This window comes from Numenius arquata, chromosome 13 (assembly GCF_964106895.1).
Source record: "Numenius arquata chromosome 13, bNumArq3.hap1.1, whole genome shotgun sequence".
Taxonomy (NCBI): domain Eukaryota; kingdom Metazoa; phylum Chordata; class Aves; order Charadriiformes; family Scolopacidae; genus Numenius; species Numenius arquata.
Window position 1 is genome coordinate 16,191,390 of NC_133588.1, and position 23,049 is coordinate 16,214,438.

At 38.7% G+C, this 23,049-nt stretch overlaps 1 protein-coding gene across 2 annotated transcripts in view; it reads right to left on the reverse strand.

The window, feature by feature from the left end:
• Positions 1–23,049, reverse strand: part of WWOX (WW domain containing oxidoreductase) — a 515,980-nt gene that overhangs the window by 260,956 nt on the left and 231,975 nt on the right. Inside the window, exon 9 of one of the 2 annotated variants that reach the window (XM_074157835.1) lies at positions 15,068–15,158. The exons of the other annotated variant lie outside the window; for it this stretch is intronic. Coding sequence (XP_074013936.1) covers positions 15,108–15,158 — 51 coding nt within the window. The 3' untranslated portion in view covers positions 15,068–15,107. Of the gene's footprint in view, positions 1–15,067; positions 15,159–23,049 lie in introns of those variants that run through there. 2 annotated transcript variants of the gene reach the window in all.

A 23,049-nucleotide genomic window follows, 5' to 3' on the forward strand; every position in this document is an offset into this window, starting at 1 on the left:
GGGTTAGGTGGTAAGGCAAAATGTACTTTATAGGATATGATGCCTTTAGGATCAGGTATCCCTAATAACACGCACCGAGACAAACATAGACATATGTTCCAAAAGTAAGTCCAGCTTCATTCTTTATGACTTTAGCTTGAAGGATTTTATTTTCTGTATAATCTTTAAAGTAGAAGTGCAGTCACTAGCCGCTGGCTGCACTGTTTATCATAAAGTCAGCTCACTTAGTGCTGTCCAATTAAAATAAACTACAGCTGCAATGTATCACTGTTTTTCTAAGTATCTGAAAATATTCCTGCAAAGCCCAACCTCCAAAAATAAAACATAAATGAAAAGCAACAGTTCAGTTGGCAACCATCTAGGAGAGGATGTTTTGACATTATTTTCGTGTTATTAAATGCACATTTTCCACTTAAAAACAAGAAGCTCCTGTCACAAATGATTTATATCTTAAAATACTTTATATGACATAAGAAAGGCATATAATGGCTTGCTGCTGTAACCTTTTAAAATAAAATATAGGAATACAGTCAATATATTTTGCCTTTGATAATTTCTTTTACTATTTTGCCGCTTATTGCGACAGACAGACAATTCAGTGCTAGCCAATGTAGTACAGTAGCATTAAATAAAATGTCCAAACTCCATCTGACTTCCTACACTGTGTTCACTTAATTTTAAATTACTTTTTTCCTATTGGTCTCTTCTTGTTCACACCTGGAAAAATGACAGACTCTAAAACTTTTCTTTATCATCTTTTAACCAACTATGGTTTAAAGTGATTTATTTACGTAAATTTGGGAAAACCAGGGTCTCCTGACATGTTTGTATGCTTCATTTCAAGCATGAGGAAAGAACACGAAATAAAATACAAACTTTTTTTTCTTTGTTACTGACTTCGTTCTAGCTCTTCCAGACATCGCACTTCTAAACTCAGGCTGCCACCAACAGACAGCACACCGACACGAGGTGGTGATGCTCATCTGCAAGGCACAGACGTAAGGCGGTAGGAAGGCCTGGTTCACTAAACAGCAACTCATCAATCTACACAAAATAAAACCAATGTAACTTTTAAACGTTGCGTGAAGTTCCTGCGCAGGAGATTTCTGGCTGGACAGCACCACAAAAATCACACAGACATCTCGAAATACCTCTAGAAAGTCTGTAACTAAAAGATGATTTTGTGTGCCCGGAGATACACAAACTTTCCTACAGACAATTTCTAAAAGTTAGTCCATATGTAGATAAAAAACAACACTGCACCTTTAAGAAAATGTTATTTTTCCTGAGGCCCTATCAAGGTAAATTTCATCAGTATTCAAAGAATGAGCAAAGCACTTCAACAATTTATTTCAATAAAAGAAGACTTAGCTGAAAGGAGTATAAATGATGAGAACTTGCTTTAAACTGATTTATTCCCTGCAGCAATAAAAGGAATGTTTCTTCACTCAGCTGTTTAATATGCAAATATGCAGAGCATCCAGCTTCTGACAGCACATCATTAATAAAACCTTGCACTAAGCAGAGCTCCCGATATTTCATCCTGATGAAAATACATGATGATGATTTTAGACTGTATAATTTTAGAGTTGGAACAATGTACTTCCCAGTGATGGAAACTCAGCAATCCGCAGTTCTAGCGTTGATTTTTTAATAAGTTCACCTATTCCTGTAAGAGGGAGACATCTGTTTACAAGAATTGCGAACACGGAAAAGCTTGGCACCAACCCCCCTCAACTGGACAACCTAAACCTTAGTTTGGGAATCAGTACAAAAAGAACCATGTTATTTACAGAAGAACACAAGAGTTGATTTCTTTTTTAATCAACTAATTCTTCTTCTATTTACCAAGTTCACATCCTAAAAAAATTCCCTTCACCTGAACGTCTATCAGCCACTATACGATCTGATGTATTTTTAGCAAATGTGGGAATTGATGCTATCCCTTCAGACTAATTAAAGCAAAAAAAAAGGCAAAAAAAAAAAAAATCTGCAATTTTACTTCTTTCCCTTAAAATCTATAAAGATGAACTCCTACATTTGACCACGCCATAGCATTCCACTTGTGTTTATAGCCAAATAAAGTAAGTGCACATGCTTTTTAGTTCATTGCATGTGCTAGAACTCTTACACTCTTTCCAAAGAAGTTTTAAAAAAGGTTAAAAACTATCAAATGTTTGAAATAGGGAAAGGAATATTTGCCAATACTTTGCTCTGAAGTCTTTCCAGTCCAAAGTTGGAAATTGGAAGCTGTACAGAAACGTTACATTTTTTAAAGCATCCCTTTGTGCAGAATTGATCCTAACGGGCGACACAGAATGTCCATTTCTACGCTGGAATTAATACTCACCCAGACGAGTAGTGTCGATGTCGACGACTTTACAACCTGGAAACCTGATGGGCACACATTTGGTTGCAATAGTAGGTAACAATTAACAACTTGTTAAAGTCTGGTGGGCTTTTTTTTTTTGGCTGAAATACGCTGTTCTTTTGCCACTGTAACGCTAGGTCAAATATAAAGAGACCTCTTGTGCACCACGAGAACAAAAAAAAAAATGACTTTGCGTTTTAATTCAAAAATATTTCTACTATGAATCAATCATTTAGCGTATTTCAAAGAAGTTTGAAGGATTTTCCTTTGAATCATTTCCCACTGGGTACCTAGGAAACAAAACATCTCCAGGGCTACATTTCAGGGGAAGTCTTGCAGGTTTTAGTAAACTTCTCCTAGCCAGTACTTTACATGTTTCTGTTTTCTGTGCGTGGCAATACTCCCTCATAACTCAAATGGGATTAACCAATTAAACATTTCCCAGTAGTCTCTAAAATAGCTGCTCTTGGCATGTTTTTTGCATGGAACAAACCTCAGCGGGAGGATATGATAGAAATCTTGCACTATTTAAATATAGAATTGGGACATCAAAGAAAGGGTTGTATTGAAATAACATGGATAATTAAGGAAGTGGAGAACAGTAATAACTGATTTACATAAAATGCTAATAAGCCTCTTGACTTGTTCGGCAATTTCTGCTTTAGGCATGGTAACTGCGGGTTCAAATTTGTGTACTAATTTTATTTTAGTATTTTCTTTTTCTTCCTTTTTCTCCTCCTAATTTTTAAGCTCTCTATAGCCAGGCCAGTCTGGACCTGGCATCAAACCTTTTTCAAAACAAAACCCCGATGAAATCAGAATCTGAACATAAACTTGTGTAAAAGTTTTGTGTGCATTCATACCCACACATGCATACAAAGCACAAAGTGTAAAGGCCTTTAATTACTTGTCTGCATGTGTACGGATTCAGATTGCAGCCCTTCTAGTTTAGCTCACTTTCATGTCATGCTGAATAATGTGTTACAAACGATCGATGACGTATTAAAAATGTTAAATGCTCTTCACAATTACCAGGACTGAAAAACTTTGAAAACAACTGGAGTGTAATGGGCAGAAAGCCTTTCCATGGTGTTATGCTTCTTGCTACTCGGATGGGATGATGAGGGGACTGCACCGATGCTATAGGTTATAGCTATTTTATACTGTACCCTTGTGCCATTTGCTTCTGCGAAGAAATTATATGCTCTGAAATTCTTGTTTTATTTTACTCTCCTCCTGATCTCTCCTCACAGTGCTACAGCAGCAGTGGCTTTGAGATGTGAATGTGAATGAGTGTCTGAGCCGTTCCTTCAGGACATGTCTGCGTATTGACCTTCAGCTTACCCTGCTTCCCTGTGAGCCCTCTAAGCATGATCCATCGCTTTCTCAGGCCATTCTCCCTTCACCCCATTGATGGGTTTCAGAGCTACTTAAATTTCAAAGTCCTGATGCGTTGCAGCAGTGGCCAGGGCTCAGCTTTGCTCACTTATAGATTGTACAAGGTCACAGTAAGGGAAGGGGAAAAAAAGCCAGAGCATTTATCAGGATGTATTGCTTTACTTTTTCTATCCATCACAAAGGCGATGATTCTATTTTAGTGAAAATCCATTGAACTCAGATCAAGTCAGATGGCTGTTATCATTGGAAACTCAAGAGCTGTCACACCATAATCGGTACAAATGATGAACACTGAAACGTGGGGCTCGAGGCCGCTTAATGGTCTTTAGTGAATTTTTTTCCGTTGCTTTTTAAACACCACAAAATCATTTTACTTAAGTGATTTCAATTTGAGAACGCTAAGATTTTGTTACGCGAGCACAGTTGATTCAATTACAGATGATCTGACAGCTCTTGTGCAATTAGATGTTTCCTACCAGGGCGCCCTCTCCCCCGTGCACACCCCAGTACACACGTGTGGACCACCCATAGAATCATCACAATTATTTGCCTCAAAGCTATTCTGATTCTGGTCATCTTCTGTGATACACTTCCCTCTTGTAACAGGCAATGAGGCCATGCAATATTAACAGGAACCTCTGCAGCAATATCGCTTTGTAGTTTGTGAATGAGCTTTGGTGACGGTTCCCTGCAGGAAGGAGCTGTGTGTGTGCCGGGAATGGGGAAAGCAAGTCAAACTTCATTTCTCTCTCTTTTTCTCAAATCACAAATAGCTTAGTGACTGTTACATTTTAATAAAAAATCAAGGGTCTTGACCATACTTAAAGGTGCCAGAAAACTTTCACTACATAGATACGGAATTAATGGATATTATTCAGTGTGTTTCCAAGTGTATTCGAATTGTACCAGAAACACAGCACAGCGGATTAAGACGCAGGGTCTCACCATCGTACCTGACAGAGTTCCTTCTTCCCTGCCGTCCAGACATGCTAATTATTCTCATACTTAGGCTTCCTTCTACTTCCTATCAGTTGTGACAGACTTACCCTCTACTTACTTGTTTTGATTTCATCACATGCACATAAGAAAGACCAGCTATCCCAGGTTCTAGGGGACCTTGACAGATAATTAAAAATGCCTCTCTAATTAAGAGAAAAATAGCAACAGACAACAACTTTGCTCCAGAGAAAAACAAGCCATTCCACAAAATTGTTATTTTCCTACTGAAATCCCATAATAAATTAATTGCCATCCAATTTTTGAAAGTTAAAAAAAACCAACCCAACCCTCTTCACTTCCCACACAAACCCATTCCCCAGACAGATGATTTACAGTACTTAGTCAAAATAAATATACTCAGCTTCACAGGAACCAGCAAATCTTTGCCTTCAACACTCCCTCCTCCACCACACCTACAGAATACGGTAGAGGAAGGACATGATTGTTATGTAGGAATGTCCCAAGCTACCTATTGTTTAACTCTATGATTAGATCTTAGGTCTGACCTCCTCCCATGGAGCTACACCACCACATTTTGAACAAGAAGCACCTCAAACCGTACAAGATTTCATGAGGCCAGTGTGGCCTCTCAAGTCATTTACAGCAGCTTCAAGGCTGTTCTAGTATGGTTTCTGCTTCTAGCAAAGTGCAAAATTGAAAAGAGAAATAAACTTAGTGCAAAATGGACTTTAGCGATGGTTTTCACCTGGTTTCTTCCCAGAGCAGTCAGTCTGCTGTGCAAAACGTGCTTGCACATATTGTAGTGTAACACAGCGACTTTGCTGTCTCCAAAATGTGTCAAGTGACAACAGAGTGGAGTGGGGATCGCTCAGTAGAGATCTCTGTGCATCTGGACATCTAATATAAAGAAACATTTCGTATTTTTCCTGAACAAAATTTGCAAGCAAAGCCACAGGGAACACAGGCCTCTCCGTTTTCAGCCACCAATGCTTCCAGAAATCCAGAGCAGGCCACGGTGAAGGCTCTGCACAAACTCCTCAGGAGCCCCGTCAAAACTCCTGCCGAGTGGCATTAATAAGCCTTAGCGTAACAGAGGATCAGCCCCTGAGCTCTGTGCTTCAAGAAGCAGAAAATCTGAAATAGACTGGTATTACGTCTTCACATCTTTTTTTATAAACTTTAAAACAAATACAATTTTGGGAAGCTCTGTGTCTAAAATAGTATATTTTCCTTTAATGAGAAAACTACATCTTAAACTTCAGTTTAATAAAAAAAAATTCATGATAATCTCTGTGGATATTTTAAATGTACCAAGTAACAATGCACAGACTTTTAGCTGTCGTCACCTGTGCATACACTGCACGCTCAGGGGAGAGGGTACAACACAATAAGAGCTGTGCTATGATCCATTTTCAGCAGTGAAATTGGGCAAATAACTGATCTCCTCCTATATTATAGTGGAGATCCAAAAAGATGCAACTGCTAAAAATATGCTTAAAATGCATATACTGAGAAACCTTTTATTGCTCACTGATTTGCAAGATAAATTAAAATACTACTCTCCAAGCACCTACATTGGTCTAAAATATCCAATTATTACTTTCAAAACAATACATTTATTTCAAAAGCCAGGCTGGGTGACACCAATCCATCTCCACACTCTGCTCCTGGATTTGGGTCCAGGGCAATGACAGAGCCTGGACTGAGCCAGGGGACTCTGCGCACAACCACAGCTAAGCAGAAGGGTTTCTTCTTTATTGCCTTCACTTGAACTCTGTTATCACCCAGGGGATGTCTGAAGAGTGGGATATGTGTTGTTCAATTATACCAGCAAGGACTAATTTGTCCTCAACAAAATTTCTGATGTCACCCATTTTTGCAAACAAGCTTCTAGCTCTTCTCTGCCTCTTTCTGTCAGCTCTGTAGGTACCAGACTATTCGTAAGAGAGATATTGTATAAATCGGGCACTTGAATTTTTATTCTTTAAACCTCTTGCTTCCTACTCTGTCTCAAACTTCTAATGGATTTTTTCCTCCCACATAAGGGAAATACCTTCACCATTTCCAGCAACCCTGGTGTCTTCTGCTGGTGTTTTGGGACAGTGAGCGGCAGTGGGAGGCACTATTTCACACGGGCCTTTAATTCCTTTGAACGTTTCCATCTCCCGCTGTACGGAGCCAAGACATGGATACGCTCAGCTCGGGGCATGTGCTTCACAGATCCCACTGTAGCACAGCAAGGCCTGGCTTCTCAAAGTTTTAATGTCACACTGTTTCCCAAAGCACAAGGGCCTATCCAGGTTTTATTTCTTTTTCCCACAAAGCCAAACTTTTCAAGAATCCAGCTGTAAAAGCCTGAATCTTTCTGGAAAATAGCATATGGGCTCAAATCTTGACAATTCAGTTTGCATAAAACTGAAACCTCTCTCTAATTAGGTAATTTAAAAAGAAGGAAAAAAAAAAAGCAAGCAAAACAAACTGAAAGACTTTAGCTTCTATTTTATATCAACAAGACATGTTTTCATCATATTGCTCTTGCAGGTTGTGAATCTTAATTGGCCAATGTCAGTGAAGTGTTCTGAAATCCTGATGTGGTATTGAAGTTACCATAGAAATATGTAACACTTGTCATTGATTCACTAAATACAGTCCATAGAGAAACAGGAATAAAAGAGCGTGGATTCTGGAATGAAAATACACACAGCGTTTTCAACAAGCTGCAAAAAATGAAACAACATAAAAGGCCCTCTCAAACAATTTTTGCTGGACATAAAATTCACTGCGACTCCCAGCACCTAAGAGATGCTTCTCCTTTTCTGTGGCTTATACATCTTTCAATACCAGCTGTGGTGGCTGCAGCAGGCGACGTAAAAGAGCCGAGAGCCCTGCTTGGCCAGGGAGCACATGGAGCGCCACCAGCAGCACGGCAGGCACTCGCACTCAAAGCAGGCCTGACATTCCATGTCCCCATCCCAAAAAACAGCTTTATAATCAATTCCATCCACTGGAGATGTCAGCAAGGGAAACAAGGTTATGTGGCAGCAGCTACCAGATTTTACCTATCTATATAAATACATTTAAACGTGTTGGAAATAAGGTTAGGGGAGTGACCTTGAGGTAGGGACTTTTAGGCTAGTAACCCTCACATAACTTCAACCTGAACGCTGCAAATGGGAGGAAAAACAGCGCACGAAACCGATGCATCTACTATAAACATCCACGGGAAAGAATTAAACCTGTTCTGGGTTTTAACACAGCCCCTGTCTGTGAACTGGGAATGCTTTTGTACTGCTCTGCCTCCCAGAGCAGACGAGCTTCTTAATAACTGGATGTGAGGAGAACTGAAGCAAAACTTTTATCTTTAGTATTAAATCTCTCTTTTCAGTCCCTAAGCTCCCCCTGAAGCAGCACAACAATGCCGCTATTAGGTAAGCAAGGGACAGCGTGGATGCAAATCCCCACTGAATTACCCTGCCTGCTCCTGAGTCAGCGCTGGGCCTTCCAGCGCCGACCTTGCCAATCAGCACGTCTGGTTTTCCCCATTTCCCAGTGGCACAGGGCTCATCTTCTCTCGGAAGAAATCAACCCCAGTATGTGGCACCTCTCCAAATTAGCACCACAAACCAGGGTGGGTTTTAGAGTCTAATTAGCATTACTGGGAGAGCGTCCATTTTTCGATAACCTCCACAGTATTTAGACAAAGCAAATTAAAGCTTGTGGCCCTATAAAGTAGAGGGTTAGTTTGTAAGGTGGATAGTGAGATGTGCACGCCCACCAGTGCTCCTTGCCAGTTTGGGTTAGTGGAATTAGGGCATGAACTGGGGATCTGTCAGCAAATAGATGCTAATGCACCGGTGAAAGGTCATCAAAGCAGCCTGACTTCGAGTATCCTGTCGAGGTACCGAAGTCTCTCATTCCTCCAGTATCCTTTGTCCCTATCCGGTTTACCTAATAGATGATCCCCACAATTCACATTGGCAGCCCTTTGTAGTGTAATGAACACCGTGTGGTCTGATGAATGCAACCACTGCACAGAAAACGTCAGTTCTTTCATTAAGAAAACCTTCCCAAGTTCATTGTATTGAACCAGCGCTCCAGCTATTAGGCTGATACATGACACAGTCAATTCCAGTTACACTTTAAGTGACTATTCACGTTCGGTGAATTCCATTTTTAAAGTGAATTTATATATGTTTAGATATTTACATGAATGCACATTTCTACCAACTTATTCTAATATGCCTTTTTCTGAGCTTTCTGTTTTTCTAGTAATCAGGAGGGAGAAGGAGGGGGTCGTATTTCCCAACAGATCCTGAAAACGCACGGCTGATAGAAAAGACACTGAAAACCACATCAGTAGCTTTCTAAGAATATACTTGCACAGAACTCTGAATTACTTGTAGGTAAAATAAATTGCAGCGTATGCACTTATTAATGTTAAATAAAGTATCTGCATGAATTTCTTGAAAAAATTACTATTCATACTTGACATTTATTTCTGAGGACCCATTTTCTGATATTTGCCAATATCATACCTCTTTGTATATAGTACTACAATTAGTGGCATGTAAACTTTTAAAGTAGGTAATTTAAAAAGCTAAGCTATTGCTGCTACTGAACAGAAAGCATCAGTTCTTTCATTAAGAAAACCTTCCCAAGTTCATCGTATTGAACCAGGACTCCAGCTATTAAGCCGTGCGATGACACAGTCAATGCCTGCTATAGTGTCAATTCAATTTAAACATCTTTTTGTTATCACTAGCCTTTCTGTGCTTTCTTTCAACTGACATTGTTTATTGATAATTATTAGAGGACCATTGGTTCCAAAATATAGGCGTATTTTCATTATATGTATCCTCTACAGCCCACAGTAGTAACAGTATTTCTGTACAGATCATGCTCAAGTCTTTGAAGCGTTTACAGATCATGATACAGTTCTTTAGAAATAAAGAATAAATAAGGTCTCTAATTGCATCATTTGGACATTGAACAACAGGAATTTAGCTTTCCATCCACGTATTTAAAAAGAATAAGCTGTTTACTTCTTTTGAAATATATTACAAAAATGTTTCCATCAATGTGGATTTGTTTTAAACTAAACTATCAAGTATACTTTTGTACAATGAAAAAAGATAAAATTATTATATCTTGACTTTACCAGGCTTAACATGCTTGTGGACTAAAGCTCTACTGTTTGGGAAATAAGAAGATCTTTCTTAATACTGCATTTGATAGGAGAAATCATAATTACGGGATGCAGGGACTTTGTGGCTTGATATACTTTGCAAGCGGAGAAGGGGGATGCCCTTCAAAGTTAGAGGGTAATCATTATTGACCTTGTGCATTCAAGACAGCATAGCAGGTTTCTATATAAAGAAACTTACAGAGAGGTCACTGAAAGCACTAGTGAAGAGACATAAAAAAAGGAGATAGAGCATCAGCTCTACAGAATACAGCATCGGTTAAGCAGGTTAAAAATTTAACTACAAACACATTCGAGAAGTGAAGACAAAAACAAAAGAACATTTTCTTTGCAAGTGCCATGCAAATTTATGGTTCTGCATTAAATGCTCATTATCAGTTAAGTAGCCTTTACAATGTAATTATTAACTTTTATAGTTTCTGTAAAGTTTTTTTTTCTCTCCCACACACAGCATGAGCACTCTGTGGTTTCTGAACAAAGGGGCATGTGCTCAGGGCTGGCACTCGGCAGGCTGGGATTTGGGTTCTGGTCTTCCCTCCTTTACTCATTCGCAGGGAGTCTGTTAATCTCTCTTTGTTTGAATTAACCTGTCTGCAAAATAGGTACAATAAAACCACCAGACATCTCCCCAGGGTTATATGACACTTAGTTTGGCACTTCAAAAAGCACACTTAATAGAGCATTTTGAAATTATTGAATGAAAAGCATTATGTAAGGAAAAATAAATTACTTTAGTATGATGAGGTTGTTTGGAAACTGTTCAGTTAAAATGCTCCGGTTAGGAATATTAAAACACCTGGGATACACAGTGGGTAGCTTTAATATGCTTTTTTCTTTCAAACAAAATTTTAAAATAAGCTGTAACACAGAAAAGGTCCTATTCACATGTATTTTTTACTCCCATTTAGTTAAATCACAGTCAGTATTATTATACAGTATTCACATATTTTCTGTTTTCCCCTCTAGATAAAGAATAAAGAAATTGAAATAGAAATAGAAAGGAAAAGACTGAGATCTTACTTTTTTACTTTCATAAACAGAGAAGACACAAACCTGCCGACCTTTCTGTGACTTCTGCTATTTCTCTTCAACCTAGAGCCTGCCCGTGGCTGTATAAATTTGGGCTGGGTCGGCAAACCCCCTCTTTTCTATTGGGACTTTCAGCTCAAGAGCACGAGCCTACCGTGCAGCTGGGAAACTGCCATCTCAATACACCAAAAACCTCCACCAGAAGAGTCAATCATTCTTATTAATAGATGCCCACAGCGTCCTAGAAACAATTCACTCGTGTGGCTGTCCTGCCCCTTAAACTTCCCCTCCCCTGTCAGCCGACAGCATACAGTTTCCCCAAATATGTTTCATTTTCAAGAGATAGATTTATTACCGCCCCGTTATCACATTCATACCCTTCCTGAAAAGATAAAAATAAGAAAGACCTTACAAGAAGATGTTGTAGCAATAGCTAAATCATAAACGTTTGATAAGGAATGGCTAAATCCAGACAAATAACTGTTCAATCCCACTTTGTATTAGGCAGATAAAGTCATACAGGAAATCAATGTGATCTATTGAAATGAAAAAAAGTCCAGCTTAGGGACTATACAGTGTTATAGAATATGTGACATTATAAATGGGCTGCTTCCATAACTGCTATACAATGAGAAGTTGCATAGTTTTTATTTATTTTTGTGTTTATGAATGTAAAAGCAGGATGTGAAAGTCACTATTTGTCAACAGGGCAAGTGTGGGCAGCAGTGAAGTAGGTGAGTATTTATAACCTTTTTTATTTTCCCACTCTTGAAGGGAATACATAATCCTCTCTAGGGATAAAAGGATCTTCAGTCACCCACTAGCCCAGGGCTCCTTTTTAGCACAGGCTGACAGATGTGCTAAAATTGTAAGTGAAGTGTTGTGATGTTGACTCCTAAAGCAGCGATCATTAAGGTTGAAATTAGTATCCCCTCCCAGCCATTCAAATGTTAAAAAGTTCTGACACCAGGCGTAATTGGACAACTTTACCTAGTGGGGATAGCACTGCATTTTATCCTCCTGACTTCTTTCTGCCTTTTTCATCTCTGCTCCAATTTAAATGAAGCAAAACAACTTTTTATACATCTTTCACTTACACAAAACAAAACAAAAATCTGCTTATGCAGAAAGACATCTCAAAAGCAGACATATGAGCTCACAACTACATATACAAGTAATATTGTTTAAGGCGATACTATTTCAGCTGACAACAGTATTTTAAATAAGATGCAGTTTAAAAAAAAAGACTGAAGGAAAATATAAACAGATGTCCTAATATGTATTAGCATCTGCTGAAAGAAATCTCATTTGAGAATGTAAAATACACTTTCCTGGCTATATGTACTAATTAGTTACATGCAGCATTAACATACTTTAATCTTCTGAAATAAAAGTTTCGCATGTACTGTACTCACATATACCTGGATATAAGTCCAGCAAGTACAGCAGTTGCTATAAATGGCAGTAAGTGCTAAAAGATATAAGCAATCCACACAATTAGATTTCAGGTCATTTAGATCAGTGTGAACTAAAAAACATGTTAATGTGCTCTACACACTGCCACTTCCTCAAATATTGCTGAGTTTGACACATTAACTAATGGACCATCACCTGATAAATACTGGATGTGTGCGGACAAATGAAGTCTCAAATTGTCTCTACTGACTCAGACCAAGATTTTGGCAATGACACAAAACCAGCAGTGCCGTTGTACTATCACACCATTCTTGTGCTGTGTGTTGAAAGAAAAATGAAGTATATAATTTAACACAGTTTTCTGATAGATCTTCCTTCTTTATTTTATAAGAAAAACTTAAAAAGTAGCTCAAGGCCCACATTGTAATGTAAAATATGGGAAACCTGAGTGGGAAACCTAACCAGTGTTTTAAAATAAAATCCAATGTTTGTCAATGCTTAACACTTTGCTGTTGAGTTAGATTCAGTTTATAAAGGTTGACGAGCACATGTATTTCTGGCATGAACAAAGAACGTGTTAATGCTGTGATGCTCTCCCAGCCTTATACTGCACATCGAGTCACCAGCATCACCAGCCCCACCAAATATTTCATCTTTCAGCCAAACTGGGCCGACTGCTTTATCTATGCTGGGCTCCTGCCCAGGGCTACCACACATCTCCTCCAAACTACTCTGGTCTCCTGCAGATACACCCAAACCTCTGTTACGCTGCCTCACTCTGCTTCCTCTCCACTCCGTCACTCATGTGTCAGATTCCTAAAGACTTACTGGGCTGATGCTCAAATCTTGCTCTAATTAAGGCCGGAGACAAGCTAACGTGCACAACCAAGTTCTGCTTTGGCACTGCACTGCGGCTGGGGTAGAGAATGCTGAACTGATTGAGAATTTTGAGTTAATAGTTCATTCTCAAGGCAATCAGGGGTCCTTTCTGTCCCCCACCAGCTCCCCTGCCACTCAGAACGTTGTCTCCAGCACGGCACTACCAGCTGACCCAGCTGGGACAGCCTCTTCCAAACTGGTTTCTCCCACTTCCAAGGCCACTCAGCACTATTAGATGGGGAGCACTCACACAGTCTGCACAGATGCTGTGCAAAGAACAAGGATAGGATTCCTGCATCTTGGTTTTGAAGATATTCTTGCCTGTTTCTTTCAACTTGAAATTAAGTTTTTTGACTTGTACTTGCTGCGATCGGTCTCTCTAAGGATGTGGCTGGTGAAGTCCCCTTCTGCAACCTCTTTCAGTGTTACCCATCAGTCCTCTGGACTTGCCAGAACCACCAGCTCACCAGAATTTACTGCTCATCCGTGCTCAGATTCTTATTCTCTATCCATTTCTGTCTTGTTCATTGCCAATTCTTTCTTTTAACTCTAAGACTTTTATCCTACACACCCACATGAAGGTCCAACCCACAAACCCCTTTTCTCTCTGTTCCTGCACTTATTATGCTGAGCATCTTTGGTAGAAAACTTACTTTTTCACAACAAATTCAGCCTTTCTTCCTCTAATACTGTAGTCTGTCTATATAGAAATCTTCAGTTTAATCCAGTTTATCCTGATTCACTATCAACATGTCAACGCTCACCCTAGATCAACTTCAAGATAGTCATTTTCATTGATGACTTCCTAAATTTTCAAACAAGCATTTTCATGCTTTCTTTTATTCTGCTTACAGATCTGCCCACAAGCATTTGCAATATTATCTCATTATCTTTCTTCATAATCCACATTAAAATTCTCCTTTTTCTTTGGTATCTAATCTTTTCTTTGGCATCAAAAAAAATCATGCCTAAACCAGGGCCTACCATATTGATTAATATTATCTCATTATATGCTTGTTCTTTTTATCTATCTGTATCCCTGACTTTTGATTAACACTTACATTTTAAGCAATATGGACTTGGAACAATCTTTTGGGTTTATTTTGCATATTTATTAATATGACTGGGTCCTCATCTGTGACTAACAATCCAGGCACCGCACTAACAATAATTATCATCATCTTGTTGTTCCTTCTTTGTTGATATATAAGCATGTAAACTGGATTTTGTCTTCTGGGCAGGGCTGCCAGGGATGATTGTTAGGAGTTCTGCCTGAAGAAGAAACCAAGGCACTTTTAGGAATCATTTTCAAACTAAGGCTTGTAGCCTTTTGGTTTTTTAATGGAAATTAAGGATAGGAAAAGTTTTGGAGTAACAAGAAAAATGGTCAGGAAAGTACTAATTAGAATGACTTTATGTTTTGTTGTCAGATAAGCAGCATACACATGATTTTTTTTAGTAAACATCTTGTAAGAAAGTAAAAGAAAAATGAATTGCCAATTCTGCTTGTATGTGTATCAACAAGGACACCGGAGCATAATACACCAAAGTGACGGTCAGTCTCCACGTAAGAGAGAGAACGAGAAACACAAACTCTCGCAGACAAATCTACCAGATGAGAGGGTTCAAATGCCAGAGAACCCCATTTAAGAATGGCAGCACCAGTATCCTTCTCCCAAATCTTCATGAGTTGGAAGAATTAAATTATCTAGTCTGATGCCAGCACTTGGATTAAATTTTAATACATTGCCATGCACTAATTCTATTATTAGGGAACGAAAGGGGAACAGAACATGCAAACACATTACCATGACTGTATAAACTGTATCTTTATTTGGAATAGGAATTACTTTAAGGACATCTGAAGCTCTGTTTTTCTTGCACGAAACCTGGGGTGTGAACCTGAAAAATTAGCAAAAGGGCAAGAAAAGCTTGAAAACAAGCTGATTATGACAGTCCTATCAAGAAGAAAGTGAAAATGCAAATGAAATAGACATTTTCTAAATATAGTTTAATTTATAAATAAGACTTCACATCACAGATTTGTTTATCCTCATTTGGTGATAATTGTTCACAGCAGAATATATCAGAAAATTCTATAATAGGAACCACAGCCAGGAAATGTTAAATAATTAATCACCCTCCCAGCCACTTGCATTTCTGTTGATATAAATGACCGTATAATTCCAAACCCAATTATCACTACTTAGCCATTCCATTTTGTAGTTAAAATCCCACAAAATTAAAGTGCATCAATTGTTAATGGTAATAGACCAGACAAGGGATTAAAGATTATTTTAATGTTTATTTCCTGTCAGGAGGTTTTTTTGGCAGGAAGCACTATAGACAAAAGGCTACATTAGGATGAGATTCATACAATGTATTTAAATCTACTAACTTCTAAAAACCTTGTGGTATAATTACTTGTTTAATCTACTTGTTCCCTGAAGATACCAATGGGGGTTTATCAAGCCAACTTCGTTATATCTGCTTCGTAGAAATCAAAATATTCCCTTTAACTTTGCAAAAAGAAGTCAAGCTTACCACAAACAACAACAGACTTGAAAAAGCAATGGACTATACTAAAATATAAGGGGAACCAGATTACCATCGGGTCTTTTTTGTGTCATATTGTGTATGGTTTATCCCCTGTTACTACTGGCACTATGGATTTACATACAAGATTCGGTTCTTGTAAACACACTTAAAGCAATCACTTTAATAGCAATGAAACTTCATTAATTACAGAACTTCTTTTCACCTGCCACAAAATGGCTACTTCTCCACTTTTCTGAAAAGTATTTATGTAAATGCGTTTTAGAGAAATCTCTTAGTTTAGAGAGCACTTTGTTGTCTTAGAATGCTTTCTTAACCATAAGGCAGTGCCAACAAAACTGATAAAAGTACTTTTTTGCATTAACACAGTGACTAGAACTCTGAAGAACTGGGTGTGAGGGCTTAGGGATTTGGGGAGGGACTCTTACAGTTTACTGTTTCCATAGGCAGCAAGAGGAGGCCGAATTTTATGTGCTTCAAAAGGTTATTCATCTGCATAAAGTTACAGACATGCATCTGTATCCTGGGTTTTTTGTGATGAAACCGTCAGGTTCGGAGCTGGCAATAACTGTGGCAGTTACTTTAGGCTCACACTCACATTACTCTACACAACCTCATTCAATTCTAGTCTCTTTTCTGTATAAGCAGAACTCTACATACAGACTAAATATAAAAGCCAAGGGGTAAATATTTGTGTTCTTCTCTACATGGATTCCCATCCTTGCCATTCAGCAATACTAGCCAATTCTTCAAAATCTCAGGACAATTTACAGCATAGGAACATTATAGTACTCCCTATCCATAGATTTTATTTTTTTTTCTGCAGGAAACCCTTGCCCTGCATATACCCAATGAAATAACACACTAAATCACGACACAAATAGCACGGTACATAATCCCTTCACATCATATCAAGGCCAGATACTGTTTCTTTGTCTGTTTCAAACATTTCATTAGGAGCATGTTTGCTGTTTGCCTGGAGTCACCTTCCATTCCTCCTCCTCCTCTCTCCCCGCTTTAGAGGAGAGACAGAGCCAGGACAGGTCTGTGGCAGTAACACCTCGGTGCTGTCACAATGAAAGGATTTACAGCCTAAGAGATTACTCAGGAGGGCAGAAGTTCCTCTCTAAAATCGGGATCTCCCTGCAACGGTATCACTAATTTGTGAACAATGAGTTTATTAAATGCCTGGTGGTGTTAATAACTCAAGTGTCATCAGATGCAGGTATTGAGAAAGAAGCTTCTAAGTGAGACATACTGAATAGCTGTTCCTCCCGGAGTCCCAGTTGTTACAGGATATTGCACTGCTGATGCACGTTTGGCATAAACGGGGGGGAAAAAAAAAAAGGAAAGCAAACCCCACACCAAAGTTCAGAGTCCGTATCTCTTCTGAGATTTGTGAGAGCAAGTAGACATGGTACGGAAACCCATTCCACAACCTTTCACCAACATAAAATTTACTGTGAATAAGGCCCTAAAACTCTATGCTCAGCTCTGATTTAAACCTCTGAAACCCAGCCTCCCAAGAACACTTCCATTCTAATAAATACCTCACCAGGACATGATATGCTAATTGCTTGGGTCCTAGGGGAAGCTTAAACAACTTATCCATGAGCAAGCTCTACCACAACACTCGCTTGAGTGGCCAGGACAGGATCTGGCCTAAAGTAAATATTCTTTGTTTGCAAGTTTAAGATGTTATTTCAGTTCGAAACATGCCAGCCATCCCAGCTTCTCTTCCCCAAACACTACGGCTGTAGCAAAGACCAAAGCAGGTTCAGTTTTCAAGACTGAAAATTTCTCTTTAATTTTCTACGGTATTCAAGATTTTATCAATGAGAAGTATCAATCTAGCTCGTGGAAACGAGACTTCCTTCAAAACTCTAATGTTCTGTATCTTTTATTTTTAAATTGTGGCATTAATAATGGTCTCAGCAGCAAGCGGAGAAAATGTGTGAAATATATGCCCTTTTTATAGATTTCCTGTTGCTGCAATTCCCCTTGAAAAATGGCAGTGCCCTGCCATCTGAAGTTTTCAGTTTGTTTAACTCCAAGCAAAAGACAATTAAACAACTTAAGAGTATATGGTCATGAGACTCTAATTGCTCACCGGTGCTACTTGTTGTGTCAGCTGCCACGACGAGCAGCAGTGGTTTAGCTTTCCCAGCCCGGCAAACCTGCCGGAGGTTACTGACCATGGCAATGGCCTCACGCTGAGAAGAAAATCTTTCATGAGCAAAAAAATTTCCACAGCATTCTTGAGGTGCTGAGTTAGCACGGAGTAAAATGAAGAGACTCCATGCTGGACAAGCACCTAGAAGTACAAGGTGGCTTTTAATCATCTTTTCTTAGAAGCCAACAAATTAATATTTCATTATCTTTTTTATTATCTCACACAGTTCTTACAATTCTCCCATTTTCTATAAACATTTTCAAAATTCCTGTAAGCAAATTTATATCCTGAGTCTTAGGTTAGCCTCTGCAACTCTGCAATATAGAAGTTTTATATAAGAGATGATGTATCAGCTTTTTAATAGGAAGTTATAAACACTTGAAGAATGGATGGTTTAGGTGAACGACAAAGATAAATTGAGCCTTTCAAGTGCTCTTTTGGATAGAAATCATTCCCAAACCAGACCGACCAAAAGGAGTTCCCATCTGAGAGATGCTCACTGCAGTTGTGTTTGTTCTCGCAAAGACATTCTCAGAGTTGGCTTTATTTTGACATTTGTAGACAAGTGACTTGTAGCTCACAGACCAATATCTGCTCTATCATTATTGATATCCTCTACTGTGGGCTGAAATAAGAAAAAATAACTTAAAGCACCAGTACACATCCAAAACATTGGATTTCTCAGTCTAGCACACTCTCAGGACTACCTGTTATCCACATCAAAGACAAAAAAGCACATCATTAACGTTGTTCTCTGTAATGGCAATGCAAGGGAATTCATACTAATGGTTGCTTAAGAGTAATCACGGTAGACTCTGGGCATTAAGATGAGGAATATTAATTTTCCAGAACATAAAAGCATAAATAACACCTACATCTCTATGCAAAGCCGACGCAAATCAATTGCCTAAATGCAATTTAGTTCAAGATTCTTGGTATACCAACACAGACAGAACTCTATGTGATCAACAAGATGAACAGGAAAACTGTATTTCTAAGACCACATGTCATTGTCTAGTGATTCTTTTGGTTGTTTTGGTATGCAAGAAAATATTAGGGTTTTTAACGAATGCAAAAACAGAACAGAAAGCATATGCAAAATGATAATATAATACCTGGACTATAGAGCTTAAGAGTAAAAGAATAATGAAATAAATTAAAAGGGAGGGAATAAAGCCATTTAATATGATGATGACATTTGACATTTTAATCTTACTAATATCTGTACTGGAGATTAAAACAACTTTTCACTTTCAGTTTAACAAATTTTTTTCATGGATTTCTGATTAGTTCCCTTGGTTATTTATTTGACAATACTACAAATAAATGCATATAAGCTCACAATCATTACCAACGTCTATACTGTGAAATGTGACCCTCTAAAATGCCAGAGCAAATTTCTCAATGTATTGTCTCTCGCTGACCTCCAGATCAAGTTTGCTCAGTGTCTGACTAAAAGAATGTTCTTTGGTTTTGTTTCTGCTTTTCTAAATAACTGCTAGCTCTACAAATTCATTATGGAACTAGAATAAAATCCAATCCATTCTTCCATGGCTATGTTGGCTTAGCATCACCAAAGGAAATAAACCGCATTTTACTAAGGTGACCGGTTACAACAGTGGTTCCACACAGGACTAAGATACAGTAAGATAAAAGCTGCCGGTTTTATGTGGTAATCCTTCTGCGTAGAAGTGTCTGTTGAGAGACAGCGTGCAGGAAAGAGCAGGAAGTAACATAATTTATTCAGTAAGAATACTATGGGGCACAAGTGCTGAAAAAAGGCTTACGCGTACCCCTCCTGCCTAATTTTCCATTGAGCTAAAACGTACCCATGAATATTAAATATTTATTCCATTTTTTCACAGTCTTGCCTTTTCCCCCTTCTCATATTTATTTACTTAATTTCTTGATAAACATTTAGAATTTGCTTTTGCTGAATAAATAAATTAAAAGATGAAGAATCTCTAAACAGGGAAAAGGCTCTGGGAGTTTTGCTACTGGCAAAAGGAGAAATTGCTGCTCATGAATGTAATGAGCCAACTACCAACGTGGAAATCTGGCAGAAATCCTGCACTTCAGAAGCATGGGACATATGACTTTATTTTAGTGTGTACCGGGTTTTCTTACAAAGTTGACTCTGCAGAGGTTTTTTTTTCAGTTGGTTTTAGTTTCTTCTGTCTCCACGCCTCACTCCAACTGCCACAAGTCCATCAGTAATAACCAGCTGACACCTTCCCCACCTCTTTTATCAAAGTCACTGAAGTTTTCAAATATACCAGATTGTCAAACACATATACATCATCAGAGAAACTAATTCCTGGGCATAATCCTATCCAAAGTACGAAGTAAATTCATCTGAGTAAGTTCAGCTCAGTGTGTTTTTCCCAATGGAGTAGGTAGTAAAATTTTCTTTCATCCCGGAAGACTTTATTTTATAACTCTTTCACCTGGGATTCCAGGAAATGTTAAGATGTTAACTATCTGACAGAGTTCAAATCAGTGCCAAGTAGTTTATTATAGCACAGGTTTTATTCCCCGATTTCAGGGGACATGGACTTCTGATGAAAAAGGCGGAATAATTCTTGCCTCAGTGTGTAAAATCAAGATCAATTTAGTAACCCACTCCTCTAATACCGTATGTGCAAAGAAATAATTTAGACTCCTAGTTAATTTGAGTATTGAACTGAAATTCTGCAGCTGCTTTCTGCCAGTCCTGAAAACAGAAATTAATTTCAATGACCAAGTCGAATGGAGTGCTGCTCTGTCAGGTAATTAGTCATCGTCTTTTGCTACTCAGGGTCTATCACTGTGCTAATCCATACATAAACCCCAGTATTCCCCTAGTCACTCACAATCTAAAGAGCTCTTTAACTACCTATTTCTCCCATTCAGTCCTACCCCAGGTATCAGCTGCAAAATGAGCATTCTTTCATGTTTAGCTTTCTTCCTACTATTTACTGCCAGCAGAATTAATGCAACTGATTTACATTTTCTTTTTTCTGTTTGATCAAGTCTGCTGTTGATTAAGTAGAGCTTAAGGGAAAAAATTATACTCCTGCAGCTTTCCTACTTGACTTGCCAGTTTATTAATGAAAGAAGCAAGGATATTGATGGCCCAGAAACTACAAGTGCAGCAATTAAAGGGTATGTCCTTCCAAGCTTCTAATTAAAAAAGAGTTCTTTTGTATTAAAAGATATAGTTTAGTGTCATATTTATATCTAATTCTCACTTCTGCTGTTTTGCTTTTTTTCTTTGTTTATTCTTTTTAAATAGAAATCTATTGGGAAAACTTAGATCAGGCAGAATAAAGAAACTTTCCCTGACAACCATTTCTGGAAGCTTTGTTCCCAAACAACTGTCTTAATGATAAAATGACAAAAACAATCCTGCCCCCCCGCTCAAATCCTTACAATGATGAAATAGCTGCTGATAAATACCACTCTGAGGGCAACTCTGTGTTATTTTTTCCTTGTGTACACTACTGGAGTTTGTCCAACATCAGATTCAAGAAAATTGAAGATTTTTGATACAAGTCCTTTTGGACATATAAAGATAACTTAGACCCTTCCCTCCTACTAACACTTTCTTACTTACTATCTAAATTCGAGATTCATTTTTTCATGTCAGGGGACATGGACTTCTAATGAATAATCTCATAAAGTTTCTTTCTGTTTCTTACATAGTTTGATTTTTGCAACTCCTCCTTCAGAAACACCTGAAGCCAAAACGCTGCCAATATTTTATTACTCTGGTGAGTCAGTCCCTTGCGCATTAATGACGTACCTTTGACATCAGAACTTGTCGTGGTTTGTAGTTCGCTAACAGATAAATAAATGACTCCTGCTGCTGTCTAGGACTTTGGTTCTGTGGTGTGAAATTCAGAAACCTAAAATGTTCTGGCTTAACGAAACTTTGCGCGGCTGCAGAGACTGACTCTTCGGGACCTGTGGAGTAAGTGCACCAAGACCAACCTGCCTGCCCCACATTCAAACCATCCTGCACCCAACTCAAAGTACATCTCCATCTGCACACCAAGTGCCTCTCCCAGATTTCTGCACAGCAACATACTCCTCTCATTACCAGATGTTTAGAAATCTCTGGGAAATCATATTAAAAAAATATAACAATATAAAAGTTATAATCGAGCATCTCATACAAGTAATGGCAGGTATTTAATGTATTGAAAATGTTCCCTGCACTGATGTTTAAGAGAGGAAGAGAAGTAAAGCATCTTCCTTCTCCCGGCCTCCATCCCTCATAGCGGACACTGGTGAGAACTGCTGTGATCAGATTAGGGAGGTAATCTCATGTATTATCGGATTCCCAGCCGGCAGAGACAGCTGTGTATTTAAGGACAGTAAGCTTTTCCTGAAAGAGGTACTAAAGTGAATCACAAAATTTCCCAGAGCTCCCAGCTGGACAAAACAGCAGTAAACAAGTGTGAGTCCTCCTCGGGGCTAACAGGGTTAGGGATGTTGCTCTCACTCATCCACAACCGGGCTGCCCCCATTTCTCCGTGAGCCATCCAGAGAGGCATCCTTCTGTTCACCCACTAACCCGAAAAACCTTTGTGGTGGAGGGGGCTGGAGTTCTTCTAACAGACCTTTTGTGACAGAAATTTCTCAATCACTTCCAGTTTTAAGGTGACTTCATAGAAACGGTGACCCTCACAAGTACCACTTGAAAAACGCAGCAGCTTTAATCTTTTTCAATGGAATGGGAAGAGCTCTTATCTCTCCTCTGACCCTTTTTCCCCTCTAGCCTTACACTCCTGGCACCATTGAAAAGTCAGAGCCATTAAGTTGGTGTCAAGTGGCTGCGCTATTCATATTCTATTATAGTCAATGACAATTAACAGTGCCATTCAGAAAAAGCCAGGTACTGTATTACACAATTGAAAAATTGATCTTATCTGAGGCTCAAAAATCAGCGATGTTCAGCCCTCAACTCACAGGCAAAAAAGAAGGAAAAAGAAGAGGGGGAAGTACTGCCTGACCTCCGGACCACAGAGCAAACAGCCACATGCGAGGCTCAGAAACAGCTTGAAAAAGGCCAAATCTCTG